The 22,012-nt window shown below is 46.5% G+C and overlaps 1 protein-coding gene across 1 annotated transcript in view; it reads left to right on the forward strand.

Moving 5' to 3' along the window:
• Positions 1-15,033, forward strand: part of UBE2F (ubiquitin conjugating enzyme E2 F (putative)) — an 87,685-nt gene extending 72,652 nt beyond the window's left edge. Inside the window, exon 12 of the mRNA XM_086615838.1 lies at positions 14,002-15,033. Within this exon, the coding sequence (XP_086471964.1) occupies positions 14,002-14,092 (91 nt within the window). The 3' untranslated portion in view covers positions 14,093-15,033. The remainder of the gene's footprint in view (positions 1-14,001) is intronic.
• Positions 15,034-22,012: the final 6,979 nt, after the last annotated feature.

Raw genomic sequence — 22,012 nt, forward strand, 5'->3', positions numbered from 1 at the left:
GCACTTTCCTCCTCCGTTCCTCAAGACCAAAAATTATACTTTTAACACAATGTTCCTATGTTTGGTACGTCACTGTGGTATGGATAGATACGTCGACCTCAGTGCCACTATTGTTTTTGAAGGATTTCTGTTTCCTATCCTTTCACTTCTCTGATAACAAAGTTGGATATTGTTTTGGAGACTGTCAGTCTAATATTCTTGTAACAGCAGCAGAATAAATTGAAGAAATATAAAATGATGGATAATGGTGAAATTGAGTAAGGAAACACTGGAAAACTTTGCTAGGAAGCTGGCAGGTTACATGAAAATAAGCTTGTATTTTAATGTAATCGCAAGTTAAAGGTCTTGGTAGAAACATTTATTTGTTCTTTCTTGTTTATGCCCAGTGTGACTGAGTAAAGTGATTCTGATTCACATTGATACAGGAAAACTGTAGGTTTTCCAGCACTTCATCCTTAAGACGTTTCAGAGGGTATTTGACAGAATCACATAGTTGCTGAGGTTGGCAGGGACCTCCGGAGATCATCTGGTCCAGCCCCTGTGCTCATGGTAGAACCAGCTGAAGCAGGTTAGCCAGGACCCTGTACAGGCAGGTTTTGAGTATCTACAAGGACAAAAACTCTGCAGCCTTTCTGGGCAACCTCTTCCTGTGTTCCACCACCCTTACAGTAAAAAAACTTTCTAATGTTTAGAAGGTATTTCCTGTGTTTCAGTTTGTTCCTCTTGCCTCTCACCCTGTCACTGTGCACCACTGAGAAGAGTCTGGCTCTGTCTTCTTTGCAGCCTCCCATCAGGTATTTATACCCATTATGGTCCCCCCAAGCCTTCTCTTCTCCAGGCTTGAACAGTCCTGGTCAGTCTCTGTCTCTTCTCCTATGACAGGTGCTCCAATTCTTTGATCATCTTTGTGGCTCTTTGCTAGGCTCACTCCAGTAAGTCCCTATCTCTCTAATCCTGGGGAGTCTGGAACTGTGCACAGCACTCCAGATGTGTCTCATCAGGCCGGTGTGGAGCAAAAGGATCACCTCCCCTGACCTGCTGCCAGTGCTCTTCATAGTACAGCCCAGGATGCTAGTGGTCGTCTTTGGTGGTTCCTGGTCAACTTGGTGACTGCCAGAACCCCAAGGTCCTTCTCTGCAGAGCTACTTCCCAGCGTGTACTGGTCAAAGGTGTTATTTGTGGGCAAGACTTTGCGTTTCCCCTTGTTGAACTTTGTGAGGTTCCGCTCTGCCCAGTTCTCCAGCCTCTCAAGATCCTTCTGAATAGCAGCACACCTATCTGGTGTATCAGCCATTCCTCCCAGTTAATACAACACATTATTTATTTAATTCCTTTTAATTAATTAGGGAATTAATCAGTAAACTCTGCCCCTTCTTCCAGGTCATTAATGAAGAAGTTAAACAGTATTGACCCCAGTATCAACCCCTTGAGCACACTCCACTAGGACTTTGTGCCACTGGTCACAACCCCCTGAGCCCAGCAGTTCAGCTGGTTCAGGCCACCTCACTGTCTGTTCATCTAGTCCACACTGAATCACTTTGTCTTGGAGCTTCACTGAAGCGAACCCTGAGAAATTGTTTTTTTGTCTTTTTTTGTAAAGGAGTAAGGTTTATGCGGTGATGCCATCCATCTGTCCCCTTCCCTCATCCCAGCCTCCCCCTCAATCCCCGCAGCTTTTAAACACACACATCAATTTCCATCAAATTTGACAGAGCAGCTGAGTCTTTGCATCCAGTTCCCATAACTGTCAGAAAAACCGTCAGCAGCAGCAAAGAGGATGGTCCATGAGCGAGTCACCAGGAAAGTGCCATGCGAGCTCTGCTGGGACCCGCTCTGGGCGGGCTGCCATCGGGCCGGAGCGGGGATGTCCCGCTCAGAGAAGACCATGCACTCTGCCTTTCCCTCAGCTGGTGGCCAGGAGACCTGGGTGCAACCCAAGAGAGCTGCAGGAGGGTGAGGGAACTGCAGTTCTCACTGGGAGAGAGGAGGTGGTAAAGAGCATCAAGGAGAAGCCGTACTGGGGAGGTGGGGGAGAGTAGTAATGGTAGTCTGCAAATCTGTAAGCAGTCAGGTTTTGCTCTCTTTGCTTGCATCTTCTAAAGCCCTTTTCGTGATTGTGCTGGATGTTCCCTAGCTGTTTGGTAAAAGTGTGTGGGTTGCAAACAGACCCTTGCACGCTAATCGAGGCTTCATTCTGGTGAAGAGGACTACCCGCAAGCCGTTCAGACACCGCGGGGAGTTCCATTACTTCATCCCGATCATGAGATCTGCATGTTTTTAACTGCATTTGTCTTTTTTCTTTTGTATTTAGCCACATTTGAAGTAATTCGTAATCAGACTACTGTATACATTAATTTTTAGGGGGTTTTTGCACAACTCATTTTTTTTATTTTCAGTACTGCTGGCTCTTACTCCAGCAATAGAAAGATATGTTTTTTATGATAAGTCTTAAGTCTATTAAGACTGCTTAAGAAGTAATTGAGGTCAAGGCTTTGAAGCTACTGCTACTTTATCTTGCATTATTAATTCTCAAGGTTTACAGAAAGAATGGCATTGTAAAACCCCTTGTAAACTGTATACTGGCTGCTCTGCTAGCATGCATTCTGCTATCCTTTTCATAACGTCTGAACAGCACATGGGATTACCTCTTACCATTTTTAGTTGTTTTCAATCCATCTGCAAACTGGATTTCTCCTTCTCTACTTTTCCTCTTCCACGTGATCTTGGAATTATTCTGATGTGAAGTTTGTGAGGTCACAGTCTTTCTTGGCAAGGAATTATAGTGAAAATGAAAGTTCCCAAGAGTTTGCTGTGGGATCCAAGGCTATGGCAGAAAAGAGTTTGAGGTGATACAGCTGCTTCTGTACCCATAGAAACAGTAAGAAGGTGTTGCTTTTGAAGCTCGTGAGCATATGACATGTTTTGCCAAATGTGGTGATTGCTGCAGTACATCAGGAATGCCTTGGTCTTTGCTGAGTTTCCTGATGAGTTTTCCTGATCTCCAGCTGAGGTATGCCAGGAGATTTCAGGACAGCTCTCCAGACAGTTCTTTCTACAGGATGATCCAATTAACCTTTGCAAAATAAATGCATAAAGACATAGGTAAGCTATAACTTGACCTCTTCACTACCTTTCTCTCTTCTCAACTATTTTGTTTCTTCTTGGTTTCTGTTTATTTTACCAAGGATCTTAGCTGGTTGTCCCAGAGCTTGTAACGCTGATACACCATCCTTAAAAGTATGAGGAATTGCTTTGTAGGGTCGTCATTACCAATGGTCTCTCCAAGACTTGCAGCATTCCAGACTGGAGTGCTGACCTCACCTTTCTTCTCAGTGCTACCTTTTGTACTGGAAACACGCAGCAGATTTCCCCACCCAGGACAACGGTCTCTGTTCCTTTCACCCATTCTGTGTGCATTTTCTCCCTCTGCTCTTCCAGAGAGACTCAGAAAGAGCTACTAGGATGGATCTGGACCTCCAGGAACTCCTTGGGCTTTTGATTTGTGATCTGAGTCCAAGAATTTAGGATGGAAATTAATGTGTTTTCATCTTCAACTTGTTCAGGGCTGGACTTTGTCAACAACTCGGTTGATGCAGTTGACTCTTAGCTCAAGGAAGCTAAGGCTAGACAAGAGAAAGGCTGTTTAATGGTTGTCAAGACAGGGATATCATTAGAGCTGACAAGAGGAAGCATGCCCAGATCTTGCTCTCATTATGTGTGCTTTAAGCTGGCTTTGACAGGCCCTCATTTTTTACGTTGTTTGCGTTGTAGAACATTTGAGTCAATGTGCTGCCTAAATTAGCGTAGTCTCATCCTTGCTGTGATGTTCTACTTACTCATGTTTGAGCTTCTCTTGGACTGGGATCTGTCTTTGTCTCCGTTGTCTAGGATGAGGTTTTCTGCTTAACCTCATTCCTTTTTTTAAATGGATAGCCCTGCACCAGCCCTTGACATCCTGAAATCTCTCTTCCTGATAGGAAATAGCTGGTCCTGAACATTTTCAAGAACACTTTTTATTCCTAACAGTACAAAACCGTGACGTGATGAAAGCGTGAGGGGGTTTTTAACCTTCTTCAAATAAAATAAGAAACTCGCATTTATTCCTGGAAACTGAATCGAGTCTCTGTTTCCTGATTTCTTCTAAAAGGGGTTACGAAACATTGAAGAATTGTTCTAATTAAATGCACCCACAAAGTGTATCTGAGGAATTGAAGTATATATTCACCTTTGGGCAGACAAAGCGTAAGCACACTTTTTTTTCCCATGTTTGTAATGAATCCCAAAGTACTGGTAACCGATCCAGAACTCGCAGCCTCCCTTTCCTGACGTTACGCTGCCACCGCTCAGGCGCCAGCTGCTCCACGCACCGGTTGGATTTCATGCCCGTGATGGGGATGTGACATGTCGCCGTGACACCTGAAGACGTCAGCAAGGCAATGACAGACTTTCAAGGTGTGCGTCAGAGCTAGAGCCCCAGCATCTTCATCGTCCTGAGATTGTCTTCTCAAGCTGTTTGTGCGAGGTCGCGGGTCTCCAGCCAGTCCAAGTGCCTCTGGACACCACATCCACATTTACAGTTCAGGAGTCAGTAAGCATCAGAAGGAGCTTCTTGAGAGAAGCACTTGATCTGCTACGTTAGGGGCTAACCGTAGCTTCTCAAGCTTTTACCACACTGGAAAAGATTTTTGCCCCAAAAGGCTTTCAGACTTGATGTGTTTGGTTTTTTTTTTTTCTCGAAGCTGTTTCATTTTTGTTGTGGGGTTTGTATTACCCTTTGATTACAGCTTAACTGTCTTATTAAGAACAACAGTACCATCCCAGTCCAAAAACATCTTTTCATAAGCATTCTCCCTGTGAGTCACTGTATTTATTTATCTCCATATTTGTTGCAGTGAATCCTTCGCTTCCTCTGCACACCCAGCCACCCTGTTTGGTGTTTGTTGTTCTCACTGAAATGATGGCAGCCACAGCAGAATACCTGTTTGTTTTTCTGCAATATTCCTGCATTTAGAGAGCTGCACTGGGGTTTTTCTTGGATTGCCTCCCCATTTTATGTTCCGTGCCTGTGTTACAGCCTTTGAAGCCTTTTCCCAGTGAGCATAAAGTACGTTAAACAGCGTGTTCAAATGAGCAACAGCACAGCTGCTAATTGTGCTAACAGATGTAAATAGGAAAAACATTACTTTTCTAATGCTAAAAGTATTTATAGAAACCATTATCCATCTTTCCTAGCACTTTGATTATGGATGGAGCCTCTTTCAGGTTCAGCAAAGTTGATTAAGCTTTTGCAGATGGTTTGACTTGCCGAGGTAATGATAGACATGTGGAAGAAATGCAGATGTTTTAAAGCTTTTGTTTTACCTGCTTTAGGCAAATAAGTGGCTTTAAAGGGAAGCTTTTGCTTTGCATTCTTTAGAAAAAATGCATGCCTTGAAAATGGAAACATACAGGAGGGTTGTTGAATGCAAACAAGGAGTCTGACTTCTTGGAGCTGACTTCCCCATGTGCCTCACCTGCCCGGTCAGGTTTGTGGGAACATCAGTTGACTTGAGTAGAGTATGACTTACAGAAACCCTCTCATCTCAGATCCTGGGGACACGTCCTCTCTTGGGAACGAGTGGCATCCTCATGGGTGGAAGTGCGTTTGCAGCACAGAGGAGGTTAACATCAGTGTCACTGGGGTGATTCAGGTGATTTTCTTGGAGGGTTCTCTCTGTAACCCTTCCCAATGACTGCTTTCACACCCTGCTTCCTAATCCATAGGAATCCCTTTCCTCTTCCGAAAGGAGCACTCTGAAAGAAGGCTTTTTTCCCTTCATCTTGCTTCACTGGCAAACAACAGAAAGTTTGCAGAAGCAGGAGAGAAATGGTTCCTACTTAAGATCTGAGCATCTCGAACAAAGGGATGTGCTGCTTCATGTTCGGCCAGCTGATGCTTCCCTCTACCTTCTACTTCTCCCCGCGGCAGCATCCTGGCAGGCAGGTCACTGACACGTGTCACATCGCTTCTGTAACCTACCTATACCTACCTTTTTTGGAAAAAAAGGTCCAAAACTTAGTGTTTCGCTTTCTCCCCACGATGCTGCGGTTTTCCAAATAGTCGCAGTGAAAACAGAGCAGTGGGGTTTGGTGTTTTGGGGTTTCTTCCCCTGCAGTAAAAATTCCACTGGTTTTCCCCTTTGGATTTAGCTACCAAAGAGATCTACTAAAGTATTTTCTCATCATTTTGCAAAATTGGAATTGCTTGATGTCTAGAAAAGGGTGTTTAAAACCTGAAGCGGAGAACATGGGCCGTGAAAATCCATGCAGTTTCAACAGCACCTGCTAGGCACGGGAGCCTGTGGGAGACAGACACCTATGTGTAGGTTTTCCACCTTCTCTTTCTTCATAAAATTTAATTACAGAGCTTGGAAAATTCTTCAGATGGTGTAAAGGCTGAGCTAAATAAAACAATGACAGGGAAGTGATAGCAAGGCAGGAACGTGAATTGGAAAAACACTTCGTGCTTGAGATTTTTGTATTGCTCAAAGGTTTCATTCAGCTCCTTTTTGAATGGGAGTGGGTGTGTGGGGGTTGATGGGCGTGAATACTCATTATTTCCTGCAGGATGGAAAAGAAAGAAAAGGTCACTTTAAATATAATTCATAAGGTTAATGGGTAAATCTACCCGGTTATTATATCCTCCCCCTAAATCTTTGGCTAGAGCTGAGTGATGTCATCTGATTGTTGCTTGGCTCCTGGTGGGGCACAGACCCTTTTGCTAAACACTTTATGTAAAACCACAAGTAAGGTCCCAGCAGAAAGTGTCTGGAATTTAACCTTGGTGATAAACTTTGGATTAAAATAGTTTTCTGTTAAAATAGTGCTTTATTATTATTATTATTATTATTATTATTATTATTATTATTATTATTATTATTATTATTATTATTATTATTATTATTATTATTTCATTGTTTTCTTTAACACAAAGGAGGGAAGGGCAGGAGCAATTTTTGTCATCCTTGTTTTGTCCCCATTTGAATTTTACAGCATTCTAAATGGAAATGATGTGAAGGTAGATGAGAGTTTGTCTCGGTATCTGGGTTGATGTAGTCACGACAGAGGGACAGGTGTGGTACACTGCACTGGAACGCCAGTTCCAGTGGGGACTGGCCAGTATGGCCTTCAGCCTTGTGAACACGGCCCCCAGAGAGGGGAATGGTCTCTGGTCTCTCACGTACTTGGGTGCAGAAATTGAGGTCAATATTGTGAGGAGGAAGAAGAAAAACTTGGCCAAATACTGCAGTGTGAGAAAGGGGTATCAGTAGTAGGTATATAAAGGATGATGGGCTAAATCTGCTTTGTTTTCGTTTTTTTAATCATGTAATTCTTATGTATACATTTGTTCTAAATTAAAAAAAAAAAAAAAAATATTCCTGAGATAGTTTCCATTACTTTTCCAGCTTCTCTGGCAGCTGTCACAGTACTTACAGAGAAGTATTGCGTTTGCTTTGGATAGCTAAGGAGATCTTCCTTCTTTTTCAAATTAAAAGCTTAATAATAAACAAGCAGTTAATCAGTACAACTCAGTGCAGTATAAATTATTGAAAAAAATAAAGTCTCCTCGCTTAGAGGTGCCAAATCAGGTCAAATCCCAGTTTTCAAAAATGTACCTAGTTCTTGAGTGCGTGCTTCAATATACTTTTACAAATTGTAGACCATAATCCTCTTTTGGGGTGGCAGTTTTCCTTTTTTTTTTTTTTCCATAATTGTCTATATATATCCTCTCCGAAGTGTTCCTCAAAGATACATAATTTGTGATAAATTACCACCCTGGCCAGGTACTGGGATTGTTTATGCCTTCAACATAAAATAATCTTGAAGTAACTTTTTATAGTCTGCCATAAATTAAAATTTTATTTCACTGTGCATGTTTTTAAGATGAGCAGCTCATCAGTTGAGACTTAAGTGAATTGTTTTAATATTACATCAGTCAGTAATTTTTTTATCTGAAGATCATTAGATAAGGGTTTGCTTTTTAATATTTTCTTAATGCAAATGATTGCACATCTCACGCTGTCTTGTGAGAACATACAGTAGAAATAAAAATAATGAAATCATTAAGTTGTTTGGAACTGATGTCTTTGGCCAGAGTTCTTACCAAAATATATACATATCATAGAATCATAGAATGGTTAGGGCTGGAAGGGACCTTCAAAGGTCATCTAGTCCAACCCCCCTGCAAGGAACAGGGATATCTCCAACTAGATCAGGTTGCTCAGGGCCTCGTCCAACCTGGCCTTGAATGTCTCCAGGGATGGAGCATCCACCATATATATATATATATATGTTTATTTCCTTAAAAGTTATTTATTGAACTTTATTGAACAAAACCTCTTTGTTTAAGTACAAAGGAGAATTTTGCCTGGATATATGTTTTAACTTCACGGTGTGTGCCGTAACCCAGTTTTCAGCTAACAATGTTGTGAAATAGGTTGTGGTTTCTATTCCATACTCTTCATCCGTGATGAATTTTGAATTTCCCGCCGATTGATTGTCCCCATCTGATTTTCATCAAATGAAGCAGTGATTTGGCTGGCATTACTCTTGCAGCAAAGGCTTCCTACAGCACTACTCACATACTGCTCTCCTCTTCCTCTCACCTCCTTGCAGGTCAGGGCAAAGCTGCTTTGGGTCCGCTCCAAAATCATGTGAGCTCTCCCATTTTAGATGCTTTCTTCTCATACCTGGGTTTGAGAACTGAGCACCTTCAGAGCTGGACTGCCACCAGGGTCTTGCTTATCCAGGGTGAGGATTGGGATGGGACAGGGGGGACATGCTGCAGCACAGTGCCTGGGAGCTGTAGGGGTGGCATGGGGCAGGGCAGTGAGGCCCTCGGTGCCCGCAGGGCTGCGTCCGGGCTCATCTGTACCTCTTAGCACCTGGCTGGGGCTGGGAGAGGACCTGCTGTACTCGTTTGGAGTATTCTTAGAGTGATGTTATTTGTTTTGTTTACGTTTTTCTTAGTTTCCTGTTCCTAGCTGATCATCATTTACCTTTTTTCCCTTTCAAAGGTATGGAGAAGGCTTTTGTTGAATCATACAATCTGATACTTGTACTTTCCGTCCCGTTACTGTGCTGTGTGATGGGATGGCCGTTGTGCCAAGGTCTGTCTCTTGGCTTAGCACCAGGCGCAGACCTCTCCACCCTAAACAAGGCAAGGCGGGTACCACTGCTGGATAGGAACCCCAGCCTCCTTCCTCCCCACCACCCAGCACATCTCCAGAGAACCCAGGGGCAGTTTTGTCCACTTCTTGCTCCATGTGTCTCTTATCTTGCAATTTGTGAAGGAAATACTGGGCAGTGAGGTTGACGAAGGGCAGATGACGGTAGTTCAAAATTAGATTTCCCCTTTGAAAAGCTCCTTCAGGCGGCATTTCCAGCACTCACTGGTGGCTTATTAGGGCTTAATGGCTGGCTGAGTCATTTCTGATGACGCTTCTTGTGTCATAGCATCAGTGCTTCTGTAGTAAAACGTCACAGTAACAGTCAACCTTCTCCGCCTTTGTCAGCCCTTGGCCTGCCAACCCTGATGACATGGAAAACTACTTCAGCATAGAGGCAGGCAGCTGTCCCTCTGGCCAAGCTAGCAGTGGGACGTGATCCAGGTCTGGAGGGAACGTGGTAGAAGCCTCCCTGGGCAAAGCAACCACCGCCATCAACTAGATGAGTGTTTGGGAAGGCACATAAACGGTCAATGACATGAATTGCTTTGACAGTGAGGAGTTTCCAGCGGCAAACCTCCAGACTCTTCTCCCTCTTATCATCAAGACCACGGGACGTGGTGTGCTTTTTCTCATCAGTGTCTGTCTTGGCATCAAAGGATGAGTGGGGCTCAGGGCACTAATGCAGACTCGTGGTTGGGTACAGTTCCTTGGAGTCTCCCACAGAAAGAATCAGAGAAAGAAAGAAGCTCCATTGAAGTGGGTAGGCTTTGACTTTTTAGCAAGTGTTTTGCACAACCTGCCATCTAGCCCATCTTTCTAGTAGTCCTACACTTAGGATCTGTCCTTGAAGGGAAGTTAAGAGAGGGTAAAACGCACTGCTTTGTGTCGCAGAGAGTATCAGGGCAGGTACGAGGTCCGTGCTGCCTGGCCATGGGTGCTTGCACACACAGCATCTCTGTGTCCGGTGAACAGTGCGTCTCCAGCTCCACTCCTTGTAAAACGAGTCCCTCTTCCTTCCCTCAGCATTCCTAGCAGGAGTGTATACGCACCTCTTTATAATGCAGAATGTGTGCTGCTCTGATTAATTTTTTTGCTTCTGATTATTCAGTACTGCGCAGAAACAGATGTGCACGTAGAAAAGTGCCCCCTGTTAATCAGGAACTGTTAAGCCATATGGCATGTGAAGATGGAATATTACAGCTCTGGGATGAGAACCTCCTGTTCGGCAACCAGGTTCACATGCAGCGGGTACTGTGTGAACATATCCTTGCCAACGCTGTCAGTTCCTTCATCTGGTGAGTCAGCTGAAGTGACAGCCTGGATTTCTGGAGCCTTCCTTCTTTGCTGAGGTCCTGCTTCTGTTAAGTCAGGGCCAAGAGCTCATCTTCCCATCTGAAAACCTCGTAGAGGCATGGGTGAAAAAGCAGAGGATGCTCTGAGCTGGCTGTATGGCACTGCTCTTAGATACTGCAGATGCAGTTGGCCCTGTTGCATGTCCAGTGGTATTTCTTAGCCTTGTGCCCAATTTCTTTTAGCGACCCATCTCTTGGAGAAACACAAGAGTAGGAAATAACATACAGTCAAGCCCTGGATTAATTCATTTGGTTTTCACCACACTGGGGATTGTAACACTAGGAGTGTTAGTGACCCTGGGTGGCTGCAAAACAAGCGAAGCGTCACTGGTTTGGTTATTCTAAAAGATGGGTGATGTTGCCAAGGTGGGTCTTTTTGCCTTCTTGTAGCCAGCAGCCTTTTATTTAGCTCTATACCCCAGTGAAACGATGAGTCCACAACAGGTACAGTGTTGTGACCAGCATGCTCTGATGTTGTAACCACCCAAGAACAGGGTGACAGTGAGTGCTGCTGCTGTGAGTGATCAGTCCATAATATTGAGAACAACCATCATAACGAGTAAACGAGAGGTTTCCAGCATCGTTTCCCATTAGGAGTAATTGTTCTAGTTTGCATCTGTGTGTCAGTGCTGAACGCAAATTCAAAAGGAAGGTCACTTCTCCTTAGTTTGTGTGATATTTTAACAGACTTGGGGTGCCTGGAGATTCTTCTCGCCTGAGGCAGCCTGAGATCTGGGAACCACGTGTTGTTTATAAGTAGTTACTCAAAAACACTTCAACATGATACTTGGCTGTCGTAACTGTTGTCAAAAGATGGAAGTTGGCCTGGTATCTGGAATCTTATTTAAAAGGAAGATGGCATTAGCTCTGCAGCATTAGTTTCGTGGCACACTTAACAGTTGTACAAGCATGGAAACGGGTGTGCTCGTAGCAATCAGAACTCACTGCACAGAATATTGCTTTTAGCAGGTGCCATACTGTGCCAAAACAGCTTCTCCTGTCTCCTGAGGAGTGCAGGCAGCCCATCTCGTGGGCCTCTAAGGAGAAAAGGGATTTCTGCAACCCTGAAGAGCTGGCTTCTGTCCTTGCAGGGTTCCTCTCAGCACCTGGGCTCCTACAGCCCGATGCCAAGGTGCCAAGCATCTTACAGCGCTCTCCTGTAATGGTTGCTTGTAATTTATGCTTTCTGCTTTTATTTCTTCCAAATAATATTTCTTCCAAATCATAATTTCTCCTCTTGAGAAGAGCCGTTAGCGGTGGGTGTTTTTTCCCTAAAGTGCACTCATACTTTTGTTTCCATGCCTGTGATATTTTGGGCCTTAAACCACGTTTCAGACTTCTTTGAGATTCAGATCATAGAATCGTCTGGTTGGAAGAGACCTTCAAGGTGATCGAGTCCAACCATTCGCCCTGCACTGTCAGGGTCTCTAAACCATGTTGCTCAACACCAAATCCACACGGTTTTTAAACACTTCCAGTGATGGGGACTCCACCACCTCCCTGGGCAGCCTGTTCCAATACTTCACAACCCTCTCTGGAAAGAAATTTTTCCTGATATCTAACCTAAATTTCCCCTGGCGTAACTTGAGGCCATTCCCTCTCGTCCTGCCATTCATAGTTCCTGGACATCTCTGTTTTCCAGCTGATAAAGTGCATCACAAACTCGCAGACGACGTTTCTGATGGATCGGAATTCTTCTTTGATCCTTTGATTTGGGACTTTAACCATGAGATAACCTTTATCCTTTTCCCTAGAGAAAAACTTAGCAGCAGCAAACGAAGCCACCGTACAGAGAGCTGATCAAGAGGGGTTTGAAACGTGGTGGTGGGGCCAAGGAAATACTGAGGCATTCCAAGGCTAGCTGTAGCAAAAAAAGGCTTTATTACTGCTTTATTCTGGTGTGATGTGATGCCTAGCAAAAGTTTTAGTGGCAGTGTAGAGCTAAATCAAGCTGGCAATGTATAGCTGATCACGATATGGGGGGAAATAATTTTTTTTTTTAAAAAGGAGGACACAGAACTGATGAAGACAAGATAGAAGCAGGCAAAATTAGCTGGGGGTGGGACATTTTTGCTTTGACGATTTCTGTTTCCATTTTAAGTATCTTACCATGTATTTCAAATTTCAGAATGGGTTACTGCATGCCCCTGCAAGGGAGCACAGCTCTGCCCCCAGTTTTAAAACAAGCTTCAGAGTTAAAAGCGACGACTCTCCGCTCTTCAGACCTTCTTAGTAGCATTAGTACAAAGTCATGGTGCATATTGCGGTGCTCACCTTTTTCCTACCGTTAGCAAAAAAGTGAAAAAGAGCTGATTTTAAAGTCCTTGAACAACAAACAGCCATGATTTACAGGGGGCATTAAATTCATGAACTGCTGCTTTGTCTGTAAACTTGTTTTCATTTAGCTCTTTGCTGAGTGGACGGTGCCAGAACACTCTGTGTATTCCAAGGGCAGCGTTCTACGTACTGGCAAACTGGAGCCACTCTTATTTAAAGCTGGAGCATGCCTTGCTGCCATCCCTCAGGTCGTGGCAGCGAGACTTTGTGCCCTTCCTAGGAAAAGCAGAGCCTTGGCTCGGTGGGCAGCGGATTTCAGTGCTTCCGTGGCCCTGCTCAAAACCTTCATCTGTTCTGTGCATCGTTGTTTGTTGTTTTTTTTTTTTTTTCCCAATTTATTTTTTAACAGACTTGAGTACATAAATTTCCCAGGTTTTCCTGCTTTATATTCTAGCCAGCACGCAGAACTGGGAGCTGGAAATGAAGCAAAATGTACTTTGCTGTGAAAGCCTCACTCGAATCCAGGCCACTTGGTGTGTTTGCGTTGAACATATTTAATAACAGGCTGTAAGCGTGCGAGGCAAGGTTCAGGCTCGGAATAACATTACAGGAATGTAGCATCTGTCTGATATCCCAGCTTGGACAAGGACCAAATGAGGAAAGTATGTCAGCATTTCTCTCGCTCTCCATCTCCGTGCTTTATAAAGATAAACTACCAGAAACCTGTGCTTTTCCACGGATGCAGAGGTTGTGCAACAGTCCCGCAGGTTTTCTGTGGAGGTGTAAAACATTCCCTCTGAACCACTTTAACAAACGAGTGATTTGGATGATGAATTTTTAATCCTCTAGGCTATAATAAATATATGATTTTTTTTTTTTTTTGTGATTATGTGCTAGCTGTGATACTGTGCAGTTACCAGGGGGAGGCCAGGATGAGTATTGGGGACAGAGCACAGACATCTGCTTGCAAGGACTCGAGTGGTGGCCTCAGTTCTCCTACACCACGTCAGAAACATGTCCTGGCTCTCAGGGAGAGCGGCAGGCCTTTCGCTTGATGGAAATTTGACCCTCCCAGTGCTAATTTGGGAATCCATCAGCCCGATAGTGCTCTGTGAGTCCCTCTCTGACATGCTTGGGGTAATTCTGACTGTGCTTTCCCCTAGGAGGACTTTCGGAATAAAGTTGAAGATTACATTAAGCGCTATGCGAGATGATGAAGGGAGATGGATGGCAGGACCATGGCTTCCACACTAGAGTTGTCCTTAACTTCAACAACAACAACAACAAAACCAGCCCGGATTGTACTAGTCCTGTGTCCATGTTGTACTGAAGAAGAAAACTAACTTCATAACTTGTCCATGTTAAAAGGAGAGTTCAGCATAAATACAGCAAGAAATTGTGTATGTTGGTTGAAAAAGTTGTTTGCTTACTTTTAAAAATGTTTACTCTTCTGAACTGTACTGTATATCCTGTTGAATGAGATATGCTTGAGAAGTTAAAAGAAATCACTATTGAAATTGTAATTACACTTTTTTTTTTTTTAAACCGTTGCCTAGTTTGGAGGGGGGAAGGAAAAAAGAAAAAGAAACAAGCGGAAAAGGTGGCGTGTTTTTGGAACACTTCAAGTTGGCAATAAAATGGTCTCCTGTGAACCAAATCACAATACTGTTGCCTTTGATGAGCAGAAACAATACGAGCTTTTTCCAAGAGTCATTCACCCAAGGCTTAGAGCTTGCCAGAATGCAAGTGCTAAATGAAATTCTACTGCTGGTATTGAAATTCTTCATGATATTTAATGTAAGTACGTTTTTGTCACACGTTTGGAATTTTTACATTGTTATTTTCAGCTCCTGTTTGGGCTACAGTATTTTTTTGTTCCTATTCGTTGTGTGAAGTAGTTAAAGGAAATATAAACTAATCCGTAACTTAAGTAAATGTGTAGTATTAGTAAAATTATATATATATATTTTATATATATATTTCTGTGAAAATGTAATGAAAGGGAGACTTTTTTTTTTAAGAAATCTGCCTTTGGCTTTCTGATCTGGATGTGGTGAGGGAGCATCAGATGGTGTTCCATCTGGTGAAGGTGAATTCCAGCACCATTACGTGGAGAACACCTAAACCTCTGCACTGAAAGAGCTTTTATAAACAGATAAACCATAGAAATAAACGTTCGTGTGGTTTCATACGGAGCAAGTGTGCATGTTGGGTGTTAACTTGGGGTTTTTTATCCCCCCCCCCCCCCCAAATGATTATGCCTCATTATTTCTTCTGCAGACACTGGAGGAAACCAAAATTGTCTCCATCATTAGCGTGGCAAATTTTAAGCACGGTGCAGCCTTACTTGTTAAGTTTTCCCTGTGCCTTTTCCCTCACAGCTTCACAGGCTCCTGTACACGTTCCTGCAGGTCTAGGAAAGCAGGGAAACGGAATGCAGAGATCGGCACGCAGGAGGAGAGAGCCTTATCTTTGTCTTGGGATAATATTGCCACTGTGTCTATTTAAAATGAAATGTGGATCGGCGTGTTATCTTAAGCAGGCAGCTGTGGAGAGAGGTCTTTGCTGCCAAAATAGTAATGTCAGGGAAGGGAAGGAATAAAGCACTCAAAAACAGAAAGGGTGGAAGATACATCCAGTTGTTGTGTCTTGCATCAGAAGGATTCTGTTCTTTTCAAGCTGGAAACGCTGAACCAGTTTGCTTTGGCGCCCTGGTACCATTATCATCATCTGTCCTTCAGCAAAAGGGGTAAAAGTCCCTGTTTCTCGGGCTGTCACCCACTCCTGGTGCCCCACTCCTGCCTGGAAGCCACTGCAGATGCACCCAGGGGATTGCAAATGCAGGGTGCTGCTGCAGAGGGCCAGGAGAAGCTGTGTCCAAGGGTGCAGCAGGTTTGGGGCACCAGCAGCCTGCGTGAGCACGGAGCTGGAGATGCAGCCATCAAAGCCAGTCCCCACCTCCCAGTACAGCCCTGCGGTACAACCCCTTCACCCTGTTTTTACTTACCTAGAGAAGATGAGCAGAATATTCCAGTTGGGATACTATTAAATACTGTACAAGAAGGCTCAAGCATCAGTTTCTTCCCATCCAGATAACATAGGGGAAAAAATGTCACACCTTATCCTAGAAAAGCCCATCAGCTCTCGGTCCGGGAAAGTAAACGGAATTATTTTTTCCTGAACATGAGGAGCTGGGGCTTTTTTAATCTATATATATTTATTTTCAGGTGTGTTTTGATAGATATATTTACAGATCTATTTGTATGGATGCAACTACTCCTAAACTCCATCCAGCCACCCTGGATTTCTGCCTCTCACCGAAGCGCTACGCCGGGGTGCCACAGGGGACAGGCCCATGGCCAAAACACTTCAACAGAAATCTGACCCCCATCCTGCCCCTCCTGGACCTCCTGCCATGGCAGAGGGCAGAGCAACCCGTACGTCCCCAAAGTGTCACCTTCCAGCCACTCAGTGGATGGGGGCTCAGGAGCAAACCGTGCTCGTGCAGGAATCAGCTTCTGTAACCCCCATGCAGCTTTTGCAGCGACCTGCTGCTTTTTTTGTTGGGTTTTTATTATTTTCTTGGGGTTTTTATTATTTGCTTTGGGTACCCATCTTCCAGAAAGCCTCTTCAGCTCTTCCTGGCTGCAGGGACTGTAATCTCCAGAGCTTTGGGTGCTCCCCATCAAATAATGCTGATTTTTGTTTTTTTTTTTTTCTTAATTGTTCCGACTGCCCCTGAAAAAAAAATGCCCCAAATATCAAATGACAAAGGAAAAAAAATGTGTGTCCTGGATGAGGAACAGGAGTTGGGACTGGGCAGCCAGGGGTGGGCCAGGTGGATGGCTGCGTGTCCATGCCCAGGGACCCCCCAAGGACCCCACTGCATCGGAGGGGCAGAGCCCACTCAGTCAGCCCTACCACCCCCCAACTTCCAGTGCCACCCAGAAGGTGCCCACGGGGCGGGGGTCAGTGCTGCTGACAGGTCTCCAGGATCACAGAGGCTCCTTTGGGTCAGCAAGGGGGGGCATCTGGGGGGGACTCTTGACCCTCCGGGACCCCAGCCTTCACGGAGGGCACGAGCACTGAAGATTCCAATCACAGACTGGCACCTGGTTTATTTATGTATTTGTTTATTTAGGTAGGAAAAGCACCTTATTCCCATTGCTCCTTAGCCCCAGGGCACCACCAAGGCCACCACTGGTGCCACCACCAGTGCCACCAGCTCCAACTGCTGACTTCTACCCATCGCTCCCCACCTCCCAGGCAAAACCCACCCTTGCAGGCCTCATCCTTGTGCTGGGGGCTGGGGGAGAAGATGCCTTTCCTGGTATGGAAAACCAAAAAAAAGGACAAAAAGAGGAAGCCGCAGTGGTTTCGTCGCCCAGGGTTGCACCCAGACCCACCGGCCTCGTGGTTATACCCACTGGCACCTCCTGAGACTGAGGTGGCACCGTGGGACAGGCAGGATTTTAACCCTCCCACCTCTTTTTTTTTTTTTTTTAATATATATATTTTAAACAACTTTTCCTCTTTTGGCAAAACGTGATGCTGTGGGGTGCCAGGAGGGAAGCTGGTGGGACAGACGTGGCAGTGCCAATGCCTGGAGTGAGCTGTGCTCCCCAGCACCCCGAGAGGGCACCTACTGCCGGGGCAGCCCGTGGCAGCCTCGCCAGCCACCGGCATCCCGTATCGCCACACAACCATGTCTTAAATGATGTATTTATTTGGAAACTGCCCAGCGAGCGGCACGTGGAGGGGCAGTGGCGTTGCTGTCTCTGCTCAGCACCTCCTGAGATGCTCCTCTACCACGCTCTTCCCAAAAAAACCCAGGTGCGTTGAGGGTGGAGGTGCCCCGGCGCGTCCCTACACGATGCCCTCGCTGTGTTTGCTCCTCCACACCACCAGCGCGGTCATCAGCAGGGTGATGAGGATGGGCAGCAGGATGAAGGGGCAGAGGACGCCGTTGGGGGGGTCGCGGAGCGCCCGGCCGGAGGGGGAGCAGTTCCTGAAGTACTGCTTGTGGACGGCCACGAAGAACTCGTCCACCAGGCGGTTGGGCCAGTAGCAGTCGAGCCTCTCGGCGATCAGCGCCGTGCAGTTCGTCAGCTCCCCGTAGGTGCTGCAACACAGACAGGGCACCGGGGTGGCACCAGGGACCAGCGCCCGGCCACCTCCCCCCCTAGATTGTACAAAATATCAGGTGCTTTCTATCATACATGGGTACTGGTTATTTAAGACTGTTAGGTGAGTTATTTGGATTTTTTTAAGGTATTTTTTTGAGACTGTAGGTAGATCCGTATAAAAAGATACGTGGGGATTTTTTAATTCTCATCAGGTTTTGCCGCTTTGAGCTCACTTGAAGTGCTCACCCACAGCCAAAAGCACAAGAAGTTTTCACAGAATCACAGAATGGTTTGGGTCGGAAGGGACCTCAAAGATCATCTAGTTCCAACCCCCCTGCCATGGGCAGGGACACCCTCCACTACACCAGGTTGCCCAAAGCCTCATCCAACCTGGCCTTGAACACTTCCAGGGATGAGGCAGCCACAACTTCTCTGGGCAACCCGTGCCAGTGCCTCACCACCCTCTGAGTGAAAAATTTCTTCCTTATATCCAATCTAAATCTCCCCTCTTTCAGTTTAAATCCATTGCCCCTTGTCCTATCACTACACACCCTTGTAAAAAGCCCCTCTCCAGCTTTCCAGTAGGCCCCCTTTAAGTACTGGAAAGCTGCAATAAGATCAGCCCAGAGCCTTCTCTTCTCCCAACAGCCCCAACCCTCTCAGCCTGTCTTCACAGGAGAGGTGCTCCAGCCCTTGGATCATCTTCGTGGCCCTCTTCATTTACAGAAAGGTATTACTAGAAGCAAGTTTGGTCTTTTTTTTTTTTCTTGGTTTGTGTTAATTTTTGCAGGATTTCACAGCCAGACCAGTACTACTAGAAAATACTGGTCGGTCCCCAGTAACTCTCTGGAATATTTAGGCAAAGACCTTCAGGAAGCCCATCCTGAGCCATGGAGCAGCTCACTTGGCTGCTGGCCTTCGGCGCACCCTCCTTTAGCTTGCGTGAGCACAGATGTCCCAAAAGGGCTCTTACCATTGAATCTACTCACAATTGCCTAAAAATAAGGCAATTTTTTTGAACCAATAGCTTTTGAAGCTCATCTCTCTGCATTTTGCAGTGCCAGGCTTTGTAGGTATGCAGGACCACAACCCATCCCACCTCTCACTGGCCAGCAAGTCCATTTTCTGAGGATTTTTTTTTTTTTTCCCCCCCAAATATTTGGAAAACGAGGAGCAGCCCTGAGCAAAAGGCACTGCAAGAAGAGGACAACCCCCTGCGCCGGGCCAACCGCCCACCCTCTGGAAGGACAGGTATTACCGTGGGTTCCAAATCCCACCTGCTTTAGGATTGGCTATGCATAAAAAAATATGTATATATAATCCATTTTTTTGTCTATCCCAATTACTCACGGCTAATCCTAGAGAAGCAGAACTAACCAAAACGTGACTATTCCATTAAAAACCCACCTGAGGGAAGAAATGGTTTATAAGCAGCTTCCCAGCTACTTGCCACAGCCTCTCTGCACCTCATCAGCTGGGCTGTCGGGCACATGGCCGTTGCCTTGCCGTGCCCATCGGCACACGGCAGCGCCGGAGGGAGGCCCTGCCGAGTCTGGTGATTTGATTAACGGGGCCCCTGGCGCTGCTAAAAGCAGCTTCTGCTCAGCCTCAGCATCCCGACGTGCGGAATTACCATTTCCCGTTCATCAGCATCCTTAGCAGAGCTCGGGAGCTGAAGCATCTTCAGGAGCCACAGGGAAAGAGTTACCAGGGAAGCGAAGAAAAGCTATTTTTAAAACCGAAGGGCCGTAGAGCAGCTGGCTTAGCCCTTCTCCGGCTCAGCCCGTGCTTTCGCGTTGATGAATAGATGCTCCCATCGTTCTACGTGAAGACGTGCGAGCAACCAAAGCAAAACAGTGTCAGCAAATGAAAAGGACAAATTGCAATTATACTTTGTACCTACGTAGCATCCGTATCCCAGAGCTCCGACGGCTCCACGTGCAACGGGGAGAGGACGGACCTAAGAAAAGGAGCCGAGTGGCTACAACCCCACCAGCAGCATAGGGGGATGAGGAGGGGCTACGACTGTCTGTCCAGGCCTGGAAGGAGGTCTGTCCATCCTGATGGAGGGTCTGCAGCTGTGGCTTAAGATACCCTAAGTCTCCTTGTCCCTTTTATTTTCATGTCCCCTGTCTTGGTTAAAGCCACCCCGCTCTGGATGGGATCACATTCTTGGCCGGAGCAGGGTGGCGTCATGGGCACAACCACCCACCGGCCCCAAGCACCCTCAGAGTCCAGCGGGGAGCGAGCAGGAGGGGCCTGGAGGGAAAAGGAAACCTTTTCAGCAACACCTAGAAGTGTAGAAGTGACGATGAGAGCTGCTGAGCTCTTAGCCAAGGGAAAGCAAGTCTGGATGCTCTTCAAGAGATGATTTTTCAGCCCTTTACACAAAGCACCACCTGACCATCCTGGTTTTATGAACAGCCAGCTAAAACCACAGCCAAACTCTCAACCGCAGCCGAGTGCTTTAATTTCTTCTGCTTTATCTCATAAATATCCTTGGCCATCCACAGACACGTGACGACAACCACCGGCTGAGTCCGTCCTGCCAGCTGCGCAGGTCCTGAGCTGCCGCGTCCCATGGTGTTCGGAGAGCAGCTCCTGTGAGACTCCATCCATCATCTGTCCTCACGTGCAGAGCACCAAGACATGTGGCATCGAGGACCTTCTCATTGCATGTGCACCACCAGCTACCGCGGAGGGCTACCAGGGGGATCGATTTGCTGGGATACAGATAAACCAGACCCGTTGGAGCCAGGATGCTGCTTGCAAGGCCTGGTCAGAAGGGATCACGAGCCCACCGACGAGCAGCAATGTTGACGCCCGGGGCTGAGTGTGCTCTTCTCTTCCACCGCCGTGGTGAACGCTCATCCTGTTGCATCTCCAAAGAGGCATCTGGTTCCCTCTTTTCCCGTAAGCAGAGCCGTGTTATTACGTTAGCACCACACCAGCACAGTCTCACTGGGGAATTCAGCCTGTGCTGATGGTAGAACATCACACAGGGCTGTTTTCCTGCCCAGCATGGCTGCTCTGCCCTCCCCTTGCCACCCACCTCCAACCCCACAGCCCAGTCCGAGAGGGTGAGGTCCTCCCACCCCATTCAGCCAGGCAAAGCCAGCTCGAGCGCCGAGAGCTGCAGGGATGCTCACGCGATTTCTGGTGTCCAGAAAGAGGTGTAACCCTCAGTTGCAGAGTTCAAACTCTCTTTGGAGAGAAGGTAGAGTCAAGCTTTTGACTTTCAGCCAACCCTCCAACTCCTTTGCAAGCCTCCAGCTCCCAAAACACCATCTCCTCCAGCTGCGCGAGGGCACGGACCTTCCAAAAAAAAGCCCTCAGCGACGATATCCTTGCAAGGAGGAGAAAGGCATTGCCAAATCTCGGCCCGTGCGTCCCAAGCTATGGAGGACCTTGTGCCGTGTCCCACAGTGGTGGGGACGCTGCCGAGGTCGAGGTGCAGCTGCAGCTGACAGAAAATGTGATGCCAGTGACCAACACAGCTGCAGAAATAGAGCGGCACGGCGTGCCACCAGCTCTGCCATCACTGTCCTGGCCGGGTGTTTAGGGACTCGCAGGTGCAGCTGGGACCACCCTGGAGATGACAGTGAGGACAGAATCCCAAGCTGGTGGCACCAGCAGGGACTGGGGATTGCGATACCTGGCGAAACACCCAGACAATTTTTTGGGGAGGACCTGAGAGATCTGAATGCCACCAGCCCCAAATCAGTCCTGAGGTGGGAGTGCACAGTGAGATACCTGCACTCTGTGTCCTCTCCTCCCTCGCCCCACAGACCAGCAGCTGGTTGCCCCTAAAAACAGCCGAGCAGGGCTTTAAGGCCACTACTAAAAGTGGGGGGATTAACCACAGGACAGATCCCCAGCTGGGCTTCCAACAATCTCCGCGATGCCTCAGTTCAGTAGAAGGTAAATGAGGAGGTCGAGAAGCCACCAGGCCATGGACCTGCACCATGACACGTCCCCACGGCTTTGAAGAGCAGCCAGAGGAGCTAAGGATGCGACACCAAAGGATGGTTGTCCCCGAGTTCCCAAC

The sequence above is a fragment of the Tauraco erythrolophus genome, chromosome 8, assembly GCF_009769465.1.
Source record: "Tauraco erythrolophus isolate bTauEry1 chromosome 8, bTauEry1.pri, whole genome shotgun sequence".
In the NCBI taxonomy this organism is placed as follows: Eukaryota; Metazoa; Chordata; class Aves; order Musophagiformes; family Musophagidae; genus Tauraco; species Tauraco erythrolophus.